Below are 20,872 nucleotides of genomic sequence, written 5' to 3' on the forward strand. Positions count from 1 at the left end.
ATGTCATCATCACGGCGATCATCCTCATCTTCACATAACTGTACTGCTCCTTTATTGGTCTCTGATCTTCAGGAAAAGCATCTTCTTCCTCATGCTACTGAGGCAAGTTCATTCTGTTCCTGTTAAGCTTGATATTTTAAATTCTATTTACTTTGTTAACATGATTCAGAGCAGATATTTCAAAGCATACTTCCTAGCTACAGATGTGAAGTAAGTGATAATTCAAAAAATGTGTAGTGAGAGTGCTGGACATGAAAAAAGGTATGCTGAAACTATGGAAAAATTATTTTCTGCTTACGTAGATGGGCCACGATAAATGAAACATGATGTTTTATCTTCCAAGATGCTGTCTTCACTGGAAGTAATTAAATTCAATAACTTAGTTTTTATTGTATAACCAAGAAAAAGCTGTAGAGACCTACACTGTGTTACACAAGTTGAGGTCTGCCAGGAAATGTAAGCCTGTAATAAAACAAGACACATAAGTATATATATATATATATAAAATGTTAGACATTTGGAGTGTAGTTATTTGCCTCGTGGCAACAGTTGGAAGCAGAGCAGTTTACATTCTGATTCTGTGAGGAAGTGATTTTTTTTTAGTTGGGATCTTCACAAATTCTGTTACTCATTTTCTCAATTATGCTAATGAGGTACAGATAGGGCCACAAAAATGATTCGGGGGCTGGAGCCCCTCTCCTATGAGGACAGGCTGAGGGAGCTGGGGTTGTTCAGCCTGGAGAAGAGAAGGCTGTAGGGAGACCTGATTGCGGCCTTTCAGTACCTAAAGGGGGCCTATAGGAAAGATGGGGACAATCTTTTTAGCAGGGCCAGCAGTGATAAGACAAGGGGTAATGGTTTTAAACTAAACCAGGGTAGGTTTAGACTAGATATAAGGAAGAAATTCTTTACAATGAGGGTGGTGAAACACTGGAACAGGTTGCCCAGAGAGGCAGTGGAGGCCCCATCCCTGGAAACATTCAAGGCCAGGTTGGACGGGGCTCTGAGCAGCCTGATCTAGTTAGCGGTGTCCCTGCTCCTGCAGGGGGGTTGGACTAGATGACCTCTAGGGGTCCCTTCCAACCCAAAACATTCTATGATTCTATATAAGAATATAAACTCAGTCTGACAAATCCTTTTGGTGGAGATGTACCTGCCACAGGCTGAAAGCAGGAGAAATGGATCCTGGTGGGTGGAGAAGGCAAGACAATCCACTGCTGAAAAATAATGAGTAGTCAGTGGAGCACTGAGCAGAGCAAACAGATAACTTTGTGCCTGGTGAGGGCGTTGGTCATGCTGGAGTGTGAGGGTGGAGGCAGGAGAGAGGTGTTTGGAGAAGGGGCTAGGGTGACAGCAGGTTCCTGGTGCTTGACAAGGAAGCAGGAGTAATGGGATGCGTTTAGGCAGTAGGCACTGATATTTGGCCCTGGACTTGCCATGATGTGGGCAGCATCACGTTCTTGTGCAGCCCTGCAAGCTGAGGAGCTTTTCCAAACTGGGAAAAGAGAAAAGCTATTGCTGCTTCCAAATTGGAAGAAGTCTGCTGTGAAACATAATATTGGAGGACTTGGCCTCCACCTTCACTAGAGGTAAACTGTTTACCTTTGCCTTGCAGATTAGGTGTCTTCTGTGAGCGATCAGTGTGAGGGTACGTCCTGTGATACCACTTTTACCCTTGTTGGAAGTCATAAATGAGAGATTTCTGGGATCTTTAAAATTTCTCCTACACGATTCTCCTGAAGAGCTGACTTACGTTACACTGATATCCTTGAATTAGCAAGATCAGCATCCTGAGTGATACTAAACGTTACATAATTGTGAATACTGTTACAGGGAAAAATGTATGTGTCACCTGGAGAAGCAGGAAAACTCTGTTCACTGATTCAGCTGTATAAAAAGGATTATCATAGAACTACAAAAGCCAGCCAAGATGGAAAATACTTTACTGATCTAAGAAAAGAATCTGACAGTCTAGAACACCAAGTAAGAAAATATGTAAGGCATAAACATAGAACCAATGCAAATGTACATTTCTTATGTGAATCTTAAACTAACATTTAGTCTTATCATCTTCTTTGATAAATGCATTGGGAAGAAATTTTTTGTTATGTCCTGTGCACTAAGAAAGTTCCTACAAAGTTGGAAGGAGTGCTTCCTGCAAGGGTGGGCTAGGTATGTTAAAACAGGAGATGGATCACAATGAATTCCTGTTTAACAGTAGTGTCATATGGAACTTGCACAGAAACCCGATGGAGTAAAGAATGTAGATTTCTTTTAAAATTAAATGTGATTTGTTATTGCTGACTTTCTTAGCTTTCTTTCAGAAGTCATAAAGCTAACCTTTTGTTCTTGCAAGCTGTCCTGGTTTCAGCTGGGATAGAGTTAATTTTCTTCCTAGTAACTGCTATAGTGCTGTGTTTTGGATTTAGGATGAGAAGAATTTTGGTAGCACACTGCTGGTTTAGTTGTTGCTGAGCAGGGCTTGCACTAAGTCAAGGACCTTTCAGCTTCTCATACTGCCCTGCCAGCGAGGAGGCTGGAGGTGCACAAGAAGCTGGGAGGGGACACATCCAGGACAGCTGACCCCAACTGACCAAAGGAATATTCCATACCATATGATGTCCTGCTGGGAGGGTGGCAGGGGAATGTGGCCGCTGCTGTGGAACTGCCTGGGCAGGGGGTGGTGAGCAATCGCATTGTGCATTACTTGTTTTGTATATTCTTTTATCACTACTATTATTTTCCCTCCCTTTTCTGTCCTATTAAATTGTCTTCATCTCAACCCACGAGTTTTACCTTATTTCCGATTCTCTTCCCCCATTCCACTGAAGGGGGGATTGAGCAAACGGCTGTGTGGTGCTTAGCTGCCTGCCGGTTAAACCACAATACAAGCTAACAGAGATGGGTGTTTATTCTGAACTTTTTTTTTTTTATTTTAAAGATAATATCCCTGATTTTTGGCTTTTCATAAACAATGCTAGCTGTCTTACGCATGAAGTTTTGTGTTGATTTTTAGAAAGTTCATAGGGAACTAACTGTGACGAAGACAATTTCCTGAGAATGGAAAGAGAGTATGAGTAATTTAGGTTTCTGGTTACTTCTCAATTCTGGGAAGTCTTCTAAGCACTTCTGGTTTTGCTGATAAATTACTGTGGGGTCATCAAATACCATTCCTGTTTATAGATTAGTTATTTGCTGATAGCAAATCTGACTCGTAGTCAGGAAAGGATGGGAGTACTAGCAAATACAATGTTTATAAGTTTGCAGTGCATTTAGAGTTGGAAACTTGGATGCAGAACTGGGATCCATGTACTGACTTTACAGATAAACATGGGATCAAGATTACAGAATATTCTGAGGAATTATAGAGAGGCCAGGGTAAGATGACTGATTTGCAAGGAGTTGTAGTAAAACTTTTGATGCCTGAGTTTCTACCTTGAGACAGTGGGTTTATCCTTTCACTAGTGAAATTAAAAAGTTTAGGGTTTACAATCTGAAAGTCCCACAAGTCTGGTTTTTTTTAATGGGAAGTTACCCCCAGTATTAGACATTGTAAAAAGAGAAGTTTAGTTGACAATAGTATAGGCACATGAATTCTTTTGGAGTTATAGTAGCAGATAATGTGGGTTGATTTTTGTGATCTCCCAGCCTGTGTTTTCTGGTTCAGTCTTCAAATTCTCCTATCTAACTGAAGTTCCTGAAAGGCTTTAATACTTAATCTTTAAAGTATTACAAGTTGTGCAAATCTATTGTACTATTTGACTACATGTTTAAATAACACTTAAGTATTTATGTTATTTAGAGTCCTTTTAGCCAAAATAAAGAAATAAATTGGCATATGCAATGACCCTAGTTTGTTTTCCTCAGCTATGAAGTTCTATGCACAAAGCAAATTGAATCTTTAGGGTTTAAACCACCAACTCTTAGGTAGCTCGTGAGTATGTGAGCTTTTATATAAATATATGTACCAAATTTGAAAATGTAGCAAATTATAGGTACCACATTCAAAAACGTTGAAAAAATGCTAAATCAATTATAATCGGCAGAAATTTTGTAATGTTTCCTGCTTCTGTCTTGCAGTTAAACAGTAAAAACATTGACACTTTGGTGCAGAAGTTAAATGAAAATAAAACCCAAAATACTGTAAGTAAATTAAAATTTCTGTCTCTTTTTGTTCTGTGCCGTACATCTGAAAATGTTATCATGCAATTTCAAATGACAGTGGCAAGGTGTGAGTATTTGTGGTGTATCATCACAAAATGGAATCTTAGTTTTACATCTGAAATGTTTATCAGTGTGCATTGCTGTTGCATTGTTGTGTTCAGACATTAAAATAATGGCTTTGTTATTTTTTTCCCCATGAAGAATCTCAGGAGAAAAATATTTGAAAGGGAGAAACATGTTAAAGAACTTTCATCCAGGCTTCAGCTTGAAAAAGTGAGTGACCAGTTCTGTTGGAATGAATATGGGTAATGGTTTTAAACTAAACCAGGGTAGGTTTAGACTAGATATAAGGAAGAAATTCTTTACAATGAGGGTGGTGAAACACTGGAACAGGTTGCCCAGAGAGGTGGTGGAGGCCCCATCCCTGGAAGCATTCAAGGCCAGGCTGGACGGGGCTGTGAGCAACCTGATCTAGTTAGCGGTGTCCCTGCTCCTGCAGGGGGGTTGGACTAGATGACCTCTAGTGGTCCCTTCCAACCCAAAACATTCTATGATTCTATGATTCTATGATTCTATGATTCTATGATTCTATGATTCTATGATTCTATGATTCTATGATTCTATGATTCTATGATTCTATGATTCTATGATTCTATGATTCTATGATTCTATGATTCTATGATTCTATGATTCTATGAATGTTTTCTCCCAATGTACTAGGTTCTTATGTACAAATTTTAAATATTGAGAGAAGCAATTATTTCAAAGACCTTTGAAAAAAAGGAAAATCCTGAAAGATGTTTCCTACAGAAATATCTTAAAACCATCAAGACTGTATCCAAACCTATTAAGGATATAGGTATCCTTAACACTAACGTCTCACGGTTCAGGGAAGGGCATACGTGTAGAGTAACAGCTTTTGGCTTTTCATTTACAGATTTGCAATGGTTCTGGAAAAAAAATACTTACAATGAAGTAGCACAGAGTAAACTAAACAGATACTGTTCACAGTTAGTTTCCATGGCTCTGAGCTCAGTGAATAGGGAAAGGTAGTACCAACAGCAGAGCTAGTATCATCAAAGGCTGACAAGACATCATTCATTCTCTGAACCAAAGGAAGGGGGTCAGTGCAGAAACCAACCTGGGAAGAGAAGAATTGTCTGTCCTGTATAAGAAGGTACTACAAAAGTTTCAAAATTATTTTACTGGTAGTTTAGCAATCTGTGTTACAGTACTTGTTACCTAAAGAGCACTTTAAGTGTATGCAATGTGCTGTGGTTCAGTGTTAGTGAGGGACAGAGTAGGCTCAGTTAAAGCTTTCAGGGGACAGTGGTGTACTTTGATTTTTGTAACTCCCTGTGCTTTGTTGAGAGCCATGGTTCTTTAAGAATTTTTCTTTGCTTACCAGGAGAAGCTCCCTGTGCTTTGTTGAGAGCCATGGTTCTTCTTTAAGAATTTTTCTTTGCTTACCAGGAGAACGTATCACTTGGCTACAGGATAAACTTGGCCAGCTAATTGTAATAGGGGAGCCTGTGAGGGTGCCCACTTTCACACCTTGGCATTGGCATGGCCTTGTCCTTATCTTGAAGTGAAGCAGCATGTTTTCATAGAAACATCCTTTTTCTTGAGAGTAGAAAAGCACTATAAAGATTCTGAAGACCACAATGCCAGCAAACCTCAGCATTGATAGGATCTGTGCAGCATGCCGTGCCCTGACTAGAGATCTAATACTGAACAACTTGGGGTGCCCAGCATCTGAAGGAATAAATTATTATCTGTGCTATCTCCTTGTTCTTTCTTATGTTTATCTCCAATAAGTGGCATTTTCATCAATACCTGACTGAGTCTGCCTTTCTTACTGGTATCCATAATGACCACTTGTACTGGTGCATTACAATGCTTTTCTAGTCTATGCTGATAATACAACTTCTTTCTACCTGTTCTCATTATTTCTTACTTAGAACCAGCCAAAGGAGTCGAGTTGCAAGAAATTTCATAGAATCATCTGACCTGAGTTCTGGTGACATAAGTTGCCTCTTCCCCTTATGCTTTACGTATTCCCCCCAAATTAGGGTTTGAATTAAATGTATCAATACTTCTAATAGCAGGTGGTGGTCTTTTGTTTTTAATGAAGATCAGTTCATTACTTGAATTCATTAATCATCAGTAATTAGTAAGGGTAGAGCTGATCAGTGTGACTTAATTTTGGTCAACCTGCTAGCTAGATGCCTTTGCTCAGCCTGAATTTCTGAGTTCATGCTGCCAGGCCTTGTTCATACTATTTAAAGAGTCAGACTGAATATGAGGCATCAATTATACATATATTCTTTCAAGTATGTGATGTCTCTTTAGCATTACTAACATTAGTAACAAGTTACTGCTTGTGAATATACTTGTAGAGCATCTTTTATCTTTTCCAGCTTTTTAGGACATTCAAGTGTCAGTTAGAAACTGTAAGGCAAAGTAGAAAGCGTATAGATAGCATTATACGGCATATCTCCAAAGACCAATAGATTTGTGTTCTTTTCTCTTTATTAGGTCAATGTACGGAAAGAAGACCACCTGTCAAGATCAGTAAAGGCAGTACAAGCTCATCTGCAATGTCAGATTCAAAGAAAAGAAGTGGAAAACGATGAATTAAAAGGGAAAATACAGGTCAACATATTTTTACTTGTGTTTCAGTTTATTTGAAAAAAATTAGCAAGGCCTTGTGGTGATCGTGGTTTAACTCAGGTGTGAGAGTTAAATCTTAAAGTATCACTTTACTCTTGGTAAAAGAAAAATCCCAAACAGTAAAAATCATTAGCATTTAATTTTGCACAGTCTGCCTCACCACACTATCTTAACTGCAAGGTGGTTTTTTTCTTTTTTTTTTCTTTTTTCTTTTTTCTTTTTTTTTTCTTTTTTTTCTAAATTTACGCATACTAGCAGTTCTCCTGAAGAGAAGTTAGCATACATAGAAGCATTTGCATTCACGTGACTGTGCTGTCTAGAAGATCAATATCAATCCTGAGGCAGTCTCTGTATAGTCAATAGAAAGAGATAGGCAAGTCCTCAGGATTGTTTCTGTTCTAAGATAAGGGTGATGAATCACCACCTGTTTCTTTTTACTGGCTGCTAAGGAATCGATAAACCTCTTAGTACTGACTGAAAGAGTAACATTTAAGACTAATGCCTAACCTCACTTTTTTTAAGGTAGGTGAAATTATTTCCAACTTCTGTTCTAAAAAGCAAGAGATAAATTTGGGTATTTGCAGCAGTTACCGGTTTTAGAACAAAGCAAGGAAGGTCATGTCAGAGACTGGAGCTGTATGTGGCCTCAGATTTTAGTATTTGAAACTTGTCAAGAACTTAGGCATGAATGAGAAAACATTGGCTGAAAAATAATGTATTTCTAATTTCTAAACTTTTTTAGCAGCATACATCCCCTACAAATTGTCTTTTCTGACATTATTAAGGAATCTTTAGCAGCTCAACTTCAAAAAAAGCCATGTCTGTCTGTGTCTGTATAAATACCTCATGTTCTCTTCTGAGTAAAAATCGCTTTATAGTTCTACATAGTACAATTATTAGAATTCTACCAACTTTTTCATTAAGTGATACTTTGATAAAGTAACTTTTATACATATATAGATATACAGATAACAACTGTATTGTCATTCAATCTTTATTTAAAGGTTTTGTTTTTTCACTCTTCAAAAAGTGCTGAAGTCAGTTGCTAGCTTAAATCCTGGTGATGATTTTGTTAATATCTGGACAAAAGCTTGCGACAGCTTAGCATTACCCTTATGAAATTAATTCTCAATTTAAATTTACCTCGATCACTGAATAATGCCCAAAGCACTTCCTACGGTGATTGTGACCTCCTGTGGTTGTAACAGGGGATAACAGTTGTTATACCAACAGCTGAAGAAGTCCATACATGGACTCAGATTTTCTCTTTCCTCTATTCATTGAAGGTATTCTCTTGCCACCCCCCAAGTCACATCTTTGTTTATTAAATGCCCATAAGCATCTATATATGAAAACTGCTTCCTGCATATTTAGGATCATTACACTGGCTTCATCAGAGTGATATAAAAATCTAGTTAGTCAGAGTTATTAATAGCAATAGAAAATATAATGACAGTTGTAGAACCCAGCTCTCATCTCGATTGCATTGTACACAATTGATAAAAATATATTTATTGCGAATTTTTTTTACATGCATTTAAATAAAAATACATTTAATATAAATGTATTTTATTTCCTGAGTGCTGCAAAATCAAACACTCAGGAAATTATAGGTATCTGTTGTCCTTACAATGTGTGATTTACCACTGTGGTTTAAGCTTTATCATAGCCTGTTTTAATTATCTTTAAACGGCTGTCTGCTGTGGGCAAGACAGTGCTTAAACTTTTCTTTTTGCACTTTCCGCTTTGCTATCCATTGAACACAAAATACAACTTTCTGTACAAAAATATTTTCTTCACTAAACAATTCTGTTTCATTAATAGAGTGGGACCATTATATGCATGGGAAAAAGTCAGAGATCTTGCAAGAAAATAGTATATTGTCTTCTAACCACAGACCGTATCATAATATGTATATTCAAGAAAAGACCTCAGCCTTTCCTAGCTTCTTGACTTAAAAAACCCAAATCCAAGATCTTAACTTTTATATTCAAAATTCATATACAGTTATACCGATCTCCAGCCCTAAGTTATGTTTCTGCTCACTATAGATTCAGAGCACAGCCCACTGCTACATTAGTGACTATCAGTAGTAGCATCATTAAGGTGATACTCTCTACAGAAATCAGGCACTAGGGATGATGAAACCACTTTTATTTTCCTCCTCATAAATGGGTTTAGCTTCCATGCCCTGCCTTCTCCATTGAAATTCTGCATTCATTTCCAAAGAGCACGCAGCAATGGTTAGATGGCTGTCTTTACCCCTACTCCTGCCTGCTTCTGCACCTCCTCAACCTCTTCTCTTGATTAGCTTTATAATGGGTTTCCCAGTGTGTCTTTTCTCTTGCCTGTTGTTGTACGTACTTGGCTAGCATTTTGTATCAACCATGAGATTTCAGATACAAACACATTATGGAAACAGATTATAAATGTAATTGCTATTTCTGATTATGTTATGTCACCAAATGGCCTGTAAGGTATAGAATTTGAAAAGAGTTGATGTTTAATTATATTGCAGACTCTTGAAAAGAAAATAGCAGAGTGGAAACTTCAAGTTGGTGAATACAAGCACCAGATGTTAGCCTTAAGGGAAACAAGTGAGCAAAAGAAGACTGCTCTGAAAAAAGCAATCAGGTCCCAAAACCAAAGAGCTGAACGCTTTGAAGCAGCTGTGGAAAATTTAACCTCCAGAATAAGAGAACGTGTGAGTGACTATGCTGTGAGCAATGTTGTGCTGTATTGTTTTAAATTGAACAATTGTGAGACTTTGACCTGTGGAAAATAGGAAAAATTGGTTGGTCATGCTGTGTTTGTATCTCTTTTGTTTTGTTTTGTTTTTTCTCCTTGATTAAGGAGGAGGTTGCTACAAGTGACGTGCAAACTGTTACTACATTCACTGCCTTTGTTTTGTTAAAACTTAGTGAATTTATTCTTAAGCCATGAGGTTGTATGCTTCAAAATGTAGTAAGAGGAGTCTGATCAGCTTTCAGTTACACCTTTCCTGATCTTCCTTTTAGACCTTTATGGATATACACTGACTAATCTCAGAAGTACAGTGTACTGACTGAGAATCCACGCTTGGGGTTTGAAGTCTTTGTTTTCTTTATTTATCAGTGTATGACAACTCATGTGGATACTTAGCTTTCTGTTTCTAAGCTGCTTGCTCTGAACCTTTTCAAAATCCATGTACAAACTTCCTTAATCCAAATTGTTGCTTTGATTCTTGCCCCACATATACCTACAGTGTGTAATTGTTCAAAAAGGCCAGGTAGATCAGAGCTGTGCAGAGATCTTTATCGTCTTATTTATATTTCCTAATAAGAGTATGTTCTCATACTCTTAGATATGATGCCCTCATTTTGGCTATGTCAGTATTAAAGATACATTTTTCCATTTAGTATACTAGGAGATGGTGAATAGTGTTTTTTACTTTCTTTCATCATTGTGAGAAGACAGTGGTGGATCTTTAAGTGCACTTAGCAATACAGAAGGATGGCAGCTAACTAACTCCTGCATTTGTGATGTTTTGTAGTCACACTGTTGTTTTCTTTCCCCATTGAAGACCTGGTGTACTTTCAAGATGCCATGTGTTGGTTAATTATCCATACTTCTTTGAGGGACTTAACTTTGCATTTCTTACCTAGCTATTATTTTTTATTCTTAAAATGTTTTGGCAGAATTATTTTTTTTTTATTAATTTGTGTAGTTCATATGTAGTGGAGATGTATTGGAGACATATTTTTGTTGTAAGAAAGTATTTTCATCTTAAATTTTGAAATATTGTTGTATTCTACAGTTGATATACAGTGCCAGTGTTCAACTGTGTCTCTGCCTTGAACCTAAGTCTGTATAAAGACTTTAAGTTTTTAAAATGTATAGTTTTGTTTATTTACTTCTGAGACAAGATGAAATTTACATTGCTTTATACTAGGGAGATCTAAGCCATCTAATATTAATTAGCTCTTGTATTTAGAAAATTTTGTAGAACTAGATGGTATTCTTCAGTGGCATTCTTTTGTTAGATAATATGTAATTCCTGTATTCTCTAGGAAGTCAAACTCTCTGAGATACTGTCAGCTTCCGATGTCTGGAAAAAACAGCATGATAGAATGGTTGAAGGAAAGACAACGTTAGAAATTCAAACAGAAGGTCTTAAGAAGTAGGTTAAACTGTTGATCTATTTTTTTTTGTTTGTTTCTGTAGTCACACAGTCGATAATTAGTAGTGTAGTACTCAGGTTGACAATATAAACAAGTTTATGTATTCATATTTTAAAATTCTGAGCTGAATTTAAAAGTTGGAAACTAGAAAAAAAATTAAGATTTGTAGCCTTCTCTCTGCTGCATTTCATGACTTTTTAAAAACTTCATTCCCCCATGCAAGTAAGGAACATGTTCTTTCCCCTTCATGCTTCTGATTAGCCTGAACTTGCTAGTAGCTACTATGCTGCTTCCTCAGAACCATTTATTTAGTAACTGGTTAAACAGCTTGAGTGTTAACTCTCGTGTGTACTGCAGTATAGAAGAAGGTTCTTAGGCTTCTAGTTTCTACTTCAGGCTAATGACAGCAAAATTATTTCAGTTCCACTAATATCTCACCCCACTAGGGGATAGAGAAGAGTTCCTCTCAGATGTGTGTTTGAGCAGTTTATTCTTGTAAGGAAAAGCAACAGAAAATTGTCCAACCTTATTCATACTATACAGTCAAATCTTAATGTACACGAAGGTTATGCCATTTTCTTTGGCAGGCAGCGATAAATGACTTTTACCTTTTCTGTTGGTAGAAATATGGACTATAATTCAAACAAGCAAAAGAAACTTGTAGACGCCTTTATGCTAGGTCTAAGACAGAATGTTTGTTTTACAAAGAACTTCATTCATGCTTAAATACGTAACAGCTCAAATTAAATTGGCTTGACACTTTTTGTTTCAGAAAATCTGACATTTCTGAAAATATTTTCAGCATATTTTAAAATTTAACAGGGGTACGGGTACATGATGTCAGTCCAGAAATCTGTCTAGCCCACTACTGGTCCAGTATGAGGAGCCATCAAGGAAAGAATAAGAAAAAGGAAATACCTATGATACTTCCCTGAAGTACTCTTTCTGCTTCCGGCTGTTTTTTGCTGGTTTTATTCTAGCTGAAAATATAAGTCTTTGCTTGAAATGTAACATTCTAACAAGACTTGTTCTACCAGGCAGTGTATGGCTAACTAAACAGCAAACCAAATTTTGTTGTTTAATTTCGTTAACAGGAAAAGCAAATGGTAAGGCATATATCACAATTTATTGCTTTTAATAATGGAAAGTACCATTCCTAAACTAGCTATGGGAAGTTCTTATAGAACATTCTGATAGACCTTATAAATTCAGTATCATTCCATTTTGTACATTATGTGCATGCGGAGTTGTGTTGGAAGTATGCTTGGGTGTTTCAGGTAATGAATTCCTTTAGAATTGAGCTAGGACCACTTCCTTAGTGGACCACAGCTCTTTTGGAAAGTTTCTTATTTCAATAGATACTGCTTTCTTGGGATACTTAAATGTGTTCTCCCAATTTTTGGTTTGTTTTTTTTTTTTTCCCTTTTAATAAAATAAGAACAAATGAAGGAGTATGTATTAAGGTACAATTTCATTTGTATAGTGAGAGTTTTGGAAGCATTATATATGTTATAGATGTTCTTGCCTATGTAACAAGGCAGATCACAAGCCTTTTGGAAGATCTGAAAAGAAAGGAGGAATGGAAAAGAAATTCGGATGAGGAAATTCTTGGAAAGCTAAATTCCGTTAACTCTGAAAATGAGAAGATTTACCTTGAAAATGAAAAATTAAAGGTGAGATTCTTTTAAATCATTATTGAATGGCTCTGTGTTTCTGATGCATTAATAAAGTAACCACATTAATTCCCTTTTGGCATTCTGTCTAGAGATTCCAAACCTATAGAATAAATTTTGCCATCCATTTTTTACAATAAGTGAACATGAGACATTGAAAATTTATTCTTGGAAATCTATGGCAAATCTAGGAACAGGATTGTCTAATCATCTAGCTGCTTAACCAGGATGCCATTTATTTTACAGTCAGTAGCTACAAAATCGCTTAATTGGAAATTGTTATTATATGTTTGTAAAATTTTCTTTCAAATTAAAAAACTGAGTTTAGCTCAAGTATTAATTTCAATTTTTAAAAGGGTTTACAAGTTTTGTATTGTACTTATCCTCCAAAGTAAATATTCTGATGAGCTGACAAATGAGCTGTGGACAATAATTTTTGTTTGACAGGATAAATAACTGTGTCACTCTTCTTAATGTCTGCAGGGCACTTGCTAGTAATATCATATTGTAGATTGTGTTATTTTGGTAACACTCTTAACATTTTTGATTTAATCCAGGCTTCCCTTGCTACATTGGAAACCAGCACTGTTTCTGTTGAAAATGAGCTGCTAAATTTGCAAGAAAAGGCAAAGGTGCAGGAAAACCTTGTTGAACAGTATAAAAATCAGGTAACTAGCATATTTGAAATGTTCAAGTGTGGGTTTTCAATTTTTAAGTAATTTTGAGGAAATGATAAAGGTTTTATTTGTAATAAACCAGATTTGTTCTCATGTTGACCATAATATTGTCATAACATTGAGGATGATAGTAGAGAGCGCCATTCCAATATGTATCCAAGAATAGTCTGCACGCTATTACCAGTACACATAATCCTTACTGAATTGTGTGAAGTCTAGCTGAAGCTCGTTGAAGCCAACAAAGCTAATTACATGCTTGATTAGAAAAGATTTGGCTCCTAAAAAGCAAGTTGGCAACCCACTAAACTATATTTAAACAGTAAAACTTGAGTCTGATGTCCTTAGTGGGCATATCCAGTGATATTTTACCTCGTCTTGGTCATATCTTCATTTCCACATTCCCAAGAACAGTAAGACAGCACTCAAGTACTGTTGTAAGAGGTTTTTTATTTGCATGGGTAGCTCCACGTTGAAAGTACCAGCAAGACATATAAATCAGACTTAAAATGGGCTTTTTTAGAACATTGATTCAAAATTGTATGTATTTCTGCTATAGTATAGATACCACTTCACTGACAGTCTTCACTTACCTTTTTTTTAAATCATTGACAAGAGGAACGACTTGATATTAACTCTTAAGTACAACGAGCATGCCTTGTCTGTGGGACACATCACCACAGTTAAAGTGTTGCCAGCTTTAAGATGAGAAATGTAGTTCCAGGGAACAGCAGCCTTAAGCAGTGAGTGGGATGAAATTCCCTAGCCTGTGGCTGTGGTGACTCCAGATGGGAACTGTCGGTGTTGGTACTTGTTTTCTGGGGAGAAGGGTGAGTCCTGCTGGCTGCTTCTGTAGCGCAACTGCAGCCCATTTGTCATTGCTGAAAACAGAATGTTGATATCGGAGTGCTCTCTACCTGGTTATCCTTCTATATTTCCTGTAGTGAGTAGAATAATGAAAATACATAACTTCATATGAAGACAAACACTGAGATTCTATTTAGACATGAACGGGCTTACTTTATGCTTCATACTAATGATTCTCTTCTTTGTATTTAAAAGAAACACCTTGAAAATGTATGTGAAAAATGCATTGTGTCCTAGGTACAAAAATTACAAACAGCAGTAGAAGAATTGAAATCCAGATATGAAACAGTCTTAAATGAAAACAAAAGAATAACAGAAAGCAAATGCTTAGAAGTAGATAAGGTAAGTTTTGCAGTAATAAAGTATGTTTCCAAACAATTCTGTAGGTACACTGACAATCACTACATTGTTGTGATTCCCTTTTTTTCTTTTTCCATCTATAAAATTGTTTTTGAATTAATTGAATTCTTACTTGTGAGTGGGTGTTTTTTTGGACACTACACAATTGTAATCAGGTGAGAAATGTTTCCTAGAGTAATGCTATGTTAGAATTCAAGAATTCATTTTATGGCTTTTAAAAATGTGCTTTTTAAATTGGTGATTTTAAATCTAGACCTCTCGACATAACAGCTGTGAAAGTTGCATAGGAAAGCAAACACACTGTAAGATTGCAGTGTAAGTTGTTTGTCTTAACTAGCAGTTAAAACAGAGATTCAATGCAGAGATGAGTTTTAAGTTTTTTTCAGCAGGTGGAATCATAGAATCATAGAATCATAGAATGTTTTGGGTTGGAAGGGACCACTAGAGGTCATCGAGTCCAACCCCCCTGCAGTCAGCAGGGACACCGCCAACTAGATCAGGTTGCTCAGAGCCCCATCCAACCTGGCCTTGAATGTTTCCAGGGATGGGGCCTCCACTACCTCTCTGGGGCTGTGTAAGTTGTTTGTCTTAACTAGCACCCCCAAGTTCCTCTCGGCAGGGCTGCTCTCAATCCTTTCTCCCCCCAGGCTGGAGCTGAATACTGGAGCACAGTTAGCACATTCTTAAGCACCAGGAAGCAATAAAAAATTGGTAGGAAAATCACTTTCCACAGTTCCACTGCTCATCAAAATACGTATTATTTTAAGCTATGAAGCTGTGGCAGGGACAGGCTTTGCATTGCCTACAATGTTCTGTTTTACAGAACAGAATTAGTCCTCACAGAGAAGCGTCTCAGATGTTAATTTTATTTTATACAAACTTTATTTTTCAATGATTCAATTGTAGAATGGAGAAAAATATTTTCTGATTCCCTAAATAATATTTGCACAGCATTGTATGTGGCTTCAGGTGGCACTAGGTGTTGCCCTCTTTTCCAATAGTGCAATGGTTGTATGGTCCAAATTTTTCCTGTGAGCTGTTTACTGTGTCTGTGTGCCATCTCCCAAAATATATTGCAATAAAAATAAAATCAAAATTTGGGTATTGCATGATGAAGAGCTGACACTTGCATAAGTTTGTAAATGTTCATTGTCAGTGTTGCTGAGTCTTTAATGAAATGTAGTCAGAGATAGAAATTTGTCCAATGGTGAACTTGTAAATTTGTCAGTATTTTATAAAATAGGTGACAGTATGCAACTCGTGTAGAATTTCAGATTTATTACTTACGTGGAAAGCCATTTAGTATTACAACAATTAATTTATGGGTTTACACTTACATTTTTCTCCTGTGATGCTATGATGCAGGTGAGGGACAAAACAGAGGCTGAGTTAAAGGAGTTAGAACATGTTTGTGACTTGCTGAAAGCAGCTGAGGAAGAGCAGCAAGGATATCAGGAAAAGTTTATGTCCTGGGAAAGGATCCATGCACAGAAGTGCAAAACCCTTAGGGAGCTGCAGGTTCAGGTGCTTAGAACATGCTGATTTTTAAAGATAAATGAGAATGTGGAAGAAAGTCTTTGGAACATTTTTTTCCTATTAGCATGTGTGAAAGTTGTGCGGTTTCCTTTGTTATTTGCTTCATAAATCAAAAGTTCCTTCTGTAGAAATAGCACAATGCAAATAAAACTATCATCAACTGTATTTACGTTAATTCAGTATGTGGCAAGGCTAGTTACTTGTATTTACTTTTAGATTCTGTATCTTTTAAGTGAGTATATTTTTGGTCCTTTTGAATACTTAGGTCTTGGGATGTGTTGCAGTATTCTTCCCTGCAAGTCTATTGTTTGTATCTAGTAGAATAATTTAATTCCACATTCATTTTGGTTTTACCAACTAATTTATAAACCAGACAATACCACCATATGCCTCTTTTTATGAACTTGATTGTCCTTTTTGATAATCATGACTTTCTGAAATTCTTTGCCAGTGCTATGCTGTTCTTCTGTGATAACTGTAGTATTATTTGTATGCTTCTTGTGACTGTAGTGTGAGCAAACTTATTTTTGCTGTAATCTAAAGCTTAAGAGTCAAAGTTCACAAGGAGGTAGAGCAGGCCAGCTCCTAATACCCAAGGCTGCCTGAGCAGCATGTGGGTTTTGTTAGGACTTCACTTTGTTACATAGCAGCTTTTCAGTCTTAAAAGTGTTCACACAAAGTTTTAGTCTGCTACTTTGGCTTTATTTGTTTTAAATACAAGATAATGTTTACTTGAATATAATATAATGTTTACCTGAAATTACAGTTAAATAGTTTGACTGGATTTTAATAGGCAAGCTTACTTTACTCTGTAATATCCTGTATATAGGTGTCTTCAACTAGAAACGAACTGCCATTTTCACAGGAGGAAGACAGTGTAACTTCTGTGGGCAGTCATTCCTTAGAAGAAGAAAACTGTAACATTCAGAAGAAATATGAAGACCTTAAAAGGTGACTTTTTAAAAATCAAACTGCAATTAATTCCTACACTTTCCTGCTATAGTGAATTATAATATATTGATCTGTTTTCTGTAAAGGCAATTAGAAAACATGGAATTTCAAAATGAAGAACTTGCTTGTCGGCTCAAAAAAGAAGATGAGAGTCTTCAGTGCAGTAAATTGCAGCTTGAGGAGAAAATTGCAGAATATAATGGATTAACCAGACAACTAGAATCTGCTATGGAAGAAGGGAGAAAAATGGTATTTATGATTTAATACATCTCTGAATCTTGTTTGCCATTTTCTATTTAAAAAGAACATTAAAACCAAATGTGCTTGAGAAGAAAAGATGGGACAAGATTATTTTGCATGTAAGGAGCAATGCTAAAAAGTTACTGGGAATTCTGCATGTTTACATAGGGATTGCACAATTCAACTTCTTTGTGGAATTCAGATCCTATTGAAATCGATAACAAAGTTCAGTGGGCCAAAATTTCACCATAACTTTTTTTGTGACAAATCAAAATTCTTTAACCACCTAATGTTTAAGTCCCACACATACATCAAAAAGTTTCTGAACAAAAGCTTAATCTTTCATTTTTCTTATTTTCTTTGGCATAGGTAGCCCACAAGAACTTCAGTGTTGAAATCCTTCTAATTTAAGAGGAAGGCTTTGCACAATTTCAGTATTAAGCAGAGATTTGTCATTTGTAGAAAGAATGCAAACACTAAATCACATGGAAGTGGAAGTGTAGCAATTTAGATTGCAGTGAATTGTATTAGTTTAATCAGAAAATATGTATGAAGTTGTAATTTCTGTCTCAGATTAATCATGAATTTCTCAATAATGCCTGAGGATACTGATTTGGTTTTGAAAAAATAACAAGTTTGGGTAAATTTACACAAGTTACAAAAGTGTCTCACTTGTAGTACTACTTTTTTTTCCAAATTGAAACTTCTTTCAAATTTAGCCAGAATGTTTCCCAGGTTTGTTTAGTTTCTGTGCCTGGGAAATAGCTGAAGTATTAGATGACAGAATAGGAAACAGAGCTAAATACACATCATTTCTTTTTCATTCCTATTACAGGTAGCCGAAGAACTGGAAAAAATGTCATACAAAGAGCAAGCTCTTCAGGCAAAAATGCTAGTTCTTGAAACTGAAGTGAGAGAGAGGCAAGAAGAGAAAAAACAACTCCTCTGCGTGTTTCACCATGTGAGTAAATAACATCGTTTATGGTTTAAGTGACTTAACCACATCACTGTTTACATAAAGTTCCTTTTACTGAAAAATACACTTTTAATAAAATTGATACATACTTTGGGGAACAGCAAATTAATTAAACTTGACAATATATTTTGTATATTGACATTTCTAATAGGCTTAACAGATGCCCAGTCTTATTTACTAAATCACTGGAATAATATTGAGTTTACATCTCTTATTCAATCCAGATTTCCTAGCAAGGCAAAAATCAAAAAACATGTATGAAGATGTAATTTCCCTGTCAGATTAATCATGTTCAGTAAGCATACCTAGATTTCAATAAATGCATAATAGTTCCATAACGACATAGCGTTTGTTTTTTTTTTTCCTGAGTTGATATAAAAATCTGATGTTACTGGAATTTGTGAAAAGCCTTCAGGTTATATAGTGATGTTGCACATAAACGTACTTTGTAGCAAAAGAGATACTCTGATTTTTCAAAGTGTTAACCCTTTAAATGCCCAGATTTTGGTATGTTGAAGTCTGAGATACATACAGTCTGAAGGCTTTCAGGGCTTTTTGGTAGTAGAGGTTTAGGTGATGTAGAAACAGCATATTGTATTTCAAATTTATCTTTTCTACTATTGTCATGAAATCTAGTTAAAGATTCCCTGAGTACATTTATTTTAACATCTTGGAGTCTTGAACCTGAAAATGTACCGCACGGTATGTATATATTGTTGTTTACTATCATGGAGTTGCATTGGCTGTCTTTGATATAACAGCAAGGCACAAGGAAGAGGAACAATACGGAAGGAGCCATTGTTACAAGGAAGAGTTACAGAATATGGTGCTATGCACTGTTATACCTTTGCTGGCAGTTGAGCGTCCTTAAAATAAGATCCTAATTTCTTCTTCTCTTCAACTTAAAAAACAAGTAGAGACACTTGGATTTTTGGCAGGATTTTTTGTTCTTTTTGATCGGTTTGAAAGGAATCTATTTTTATGTGGCTTCTATGGTATCCATATGTTACTTTACTGTTTGTTTTTAAGCCTTATCCTGTTTTCTTTAAAATCAGTGGTAGTCCAGTTACTGAGTTTGATGGGAACAGAATTGGATCTTGGGAGTCTAGTTCTATTTAAATTTTTTAAAATTTTCTAATTCCAGTCAACTTACCAGTACATTTTAATTTCTAAATAATTGTTTGCTTGTTAGTCCATTTTAAATCCTCACACCAAAGGCTAAAGGCAAAGAAACTGAGAATCACGAGTCCTAGATAATAAGAATTCATGTCACTTGGCAGAATTCTCCTTCTGTGTCAGAAATGAAGTTACGTTCAATTACACTTACATATAACTAAGTTACGGAAAATGATAAAGTGGTATTATTCCTGTTGTAGTGAAACTCAAAACAAAATAGGACTGTGAAGGTAACTTCATTCAGTTTTTCATCCTAACCTGATTATTTTTTTCTAAGGCTGGATTTGAATCTGAAGACTATAATTAATTTTTTTAAAGTTGAATTTATTTTAAGCAACTAGCGTCTGAAATCTGTAATAGACATAAAAGGAAATACCTGAACATCTGTAGTATTTCTATAACAAATTTTGTGTGCATGGTGTGCATCTGGTGTGGAACTAATGAATAGGTAATATTGCTATCAATCATCTCCTTTAAATAAGGAGCAAAAGGCATCAAAAATCATGTTACGTCAGAGATCAATAACAAATGTTTCCTTGAAAAATCAACAGGAGAGAGAGTGTTAAATCCCTGACAGATTTAAGATGCTAGGAATCTTTCATGATAAAAATTCAGAAGGTTAGTTTTTACATTCCCCAGCCTTTTTTTTTTTTTTTATTATAAGCCTATTCAAACATTTTCAGTTTGGTCCTGACTGAATATAAATAAAGCTTCAATATTTTGAGGTCTTTTTGGGAACCTTCAGTTTGGTGGAGCCTCTGAAAAATTTATGGGTAAATAAGGCTTATAAAAATTAGGTACTCGTCATCTTATGTTATTATTTTGATTGATTTCTGTTTTATTTCTAAGTTGCATTGCATTTCTCTTTTTTTCGTTAGAATGAAAAGCACCGTGAAGTACGTTTGAAAGAGCTGGAGAACAGCCTACAGAAATCAGAGAACAAGAACCAGAGCATCCAGAATTATGTGCAGTTTTTGAAAGCTTCATACATAACAATGTTTGGCTGAATTCTTTAATTTAATTTATTTTAATAACAAAGAAACTCTTCAAGATTTGGCTAACTCTTGCTGGAGGTGAGGCTATTGAGGCCTTACAATATTTTGCAGGACTGAGTACTATAATGTTAGTTGTTCCCTAGGAAAACTGCTGTTGTGGGCAGGGAAAAGCAGGTCAGTCATTAATGTATAGCCTACTGGCTGGTCACATATGGAAAATTTGCCTGGTATTACTGATACAAAGAATTGTATTATTCATGGAACAGAAGTGAAAAGGCAGCCTGCAGGACAGTAGTGACAGGTGTGTAAGTGTGGAGTATGCACACAAGGGTGTAAACTGGCCTGTGAATTTACAACACGTTAGGTCCTGTGCCGTAAAATCCTACGTGCGTCCTTTTAGTCCATGGTAAATGTGGATGATCACAGA

The 20,872-nt window shown here is 36.0% G+C and overlaps 1 protein-coding gene across 1 annotated transcript; it reads left to right on the forward strand.

Annotated features, from left to right (window-relative positions):
• ODF2L (outer dense fiber of sperm tails 2 like) lies at positions 1–20,457 on the forward strand. The gene is made up of 14 exons (XM_035890665.1): positions 1–65; positions 4,074–4,143; positions 4,366–4,437; positions 6,703–6,819; positions 9,356–9,541; positions 10,887–10,996; positions 12,535–12,670; positions 13,228–13,338; positions 14,449–14,553; positions 15,937–16,095; positions 16,973–17,058; positions 17,145–17,307; positions 18,134–18,259; positions 20,329–20,457. Exons 1-14 carry the CDS (start codon positions 1–3, stop codon positions 20,455–20,457), a joined length of 1,635 nt encoding a protein of 544 aa, XP_035746558.1.
• The last annotated feature ends 415 nt before the right edge of the window (positions 20,458–20,872 follow it).

This window comes from Egretta garzetta, unplaced genomic scaffold, assembly GCF_000687185.1.
Source record: "Egretta garzetta isolate BGI_Z169 unplaced genomic scaffold, ASM68718v1 scaffold43, whole genome shotgun sequence".
NCBI lineage: Eukaryota > Metazoa > Chordata > Aves > Pelecaniformes > Ardeidae > Egretta > Egretta garzetta.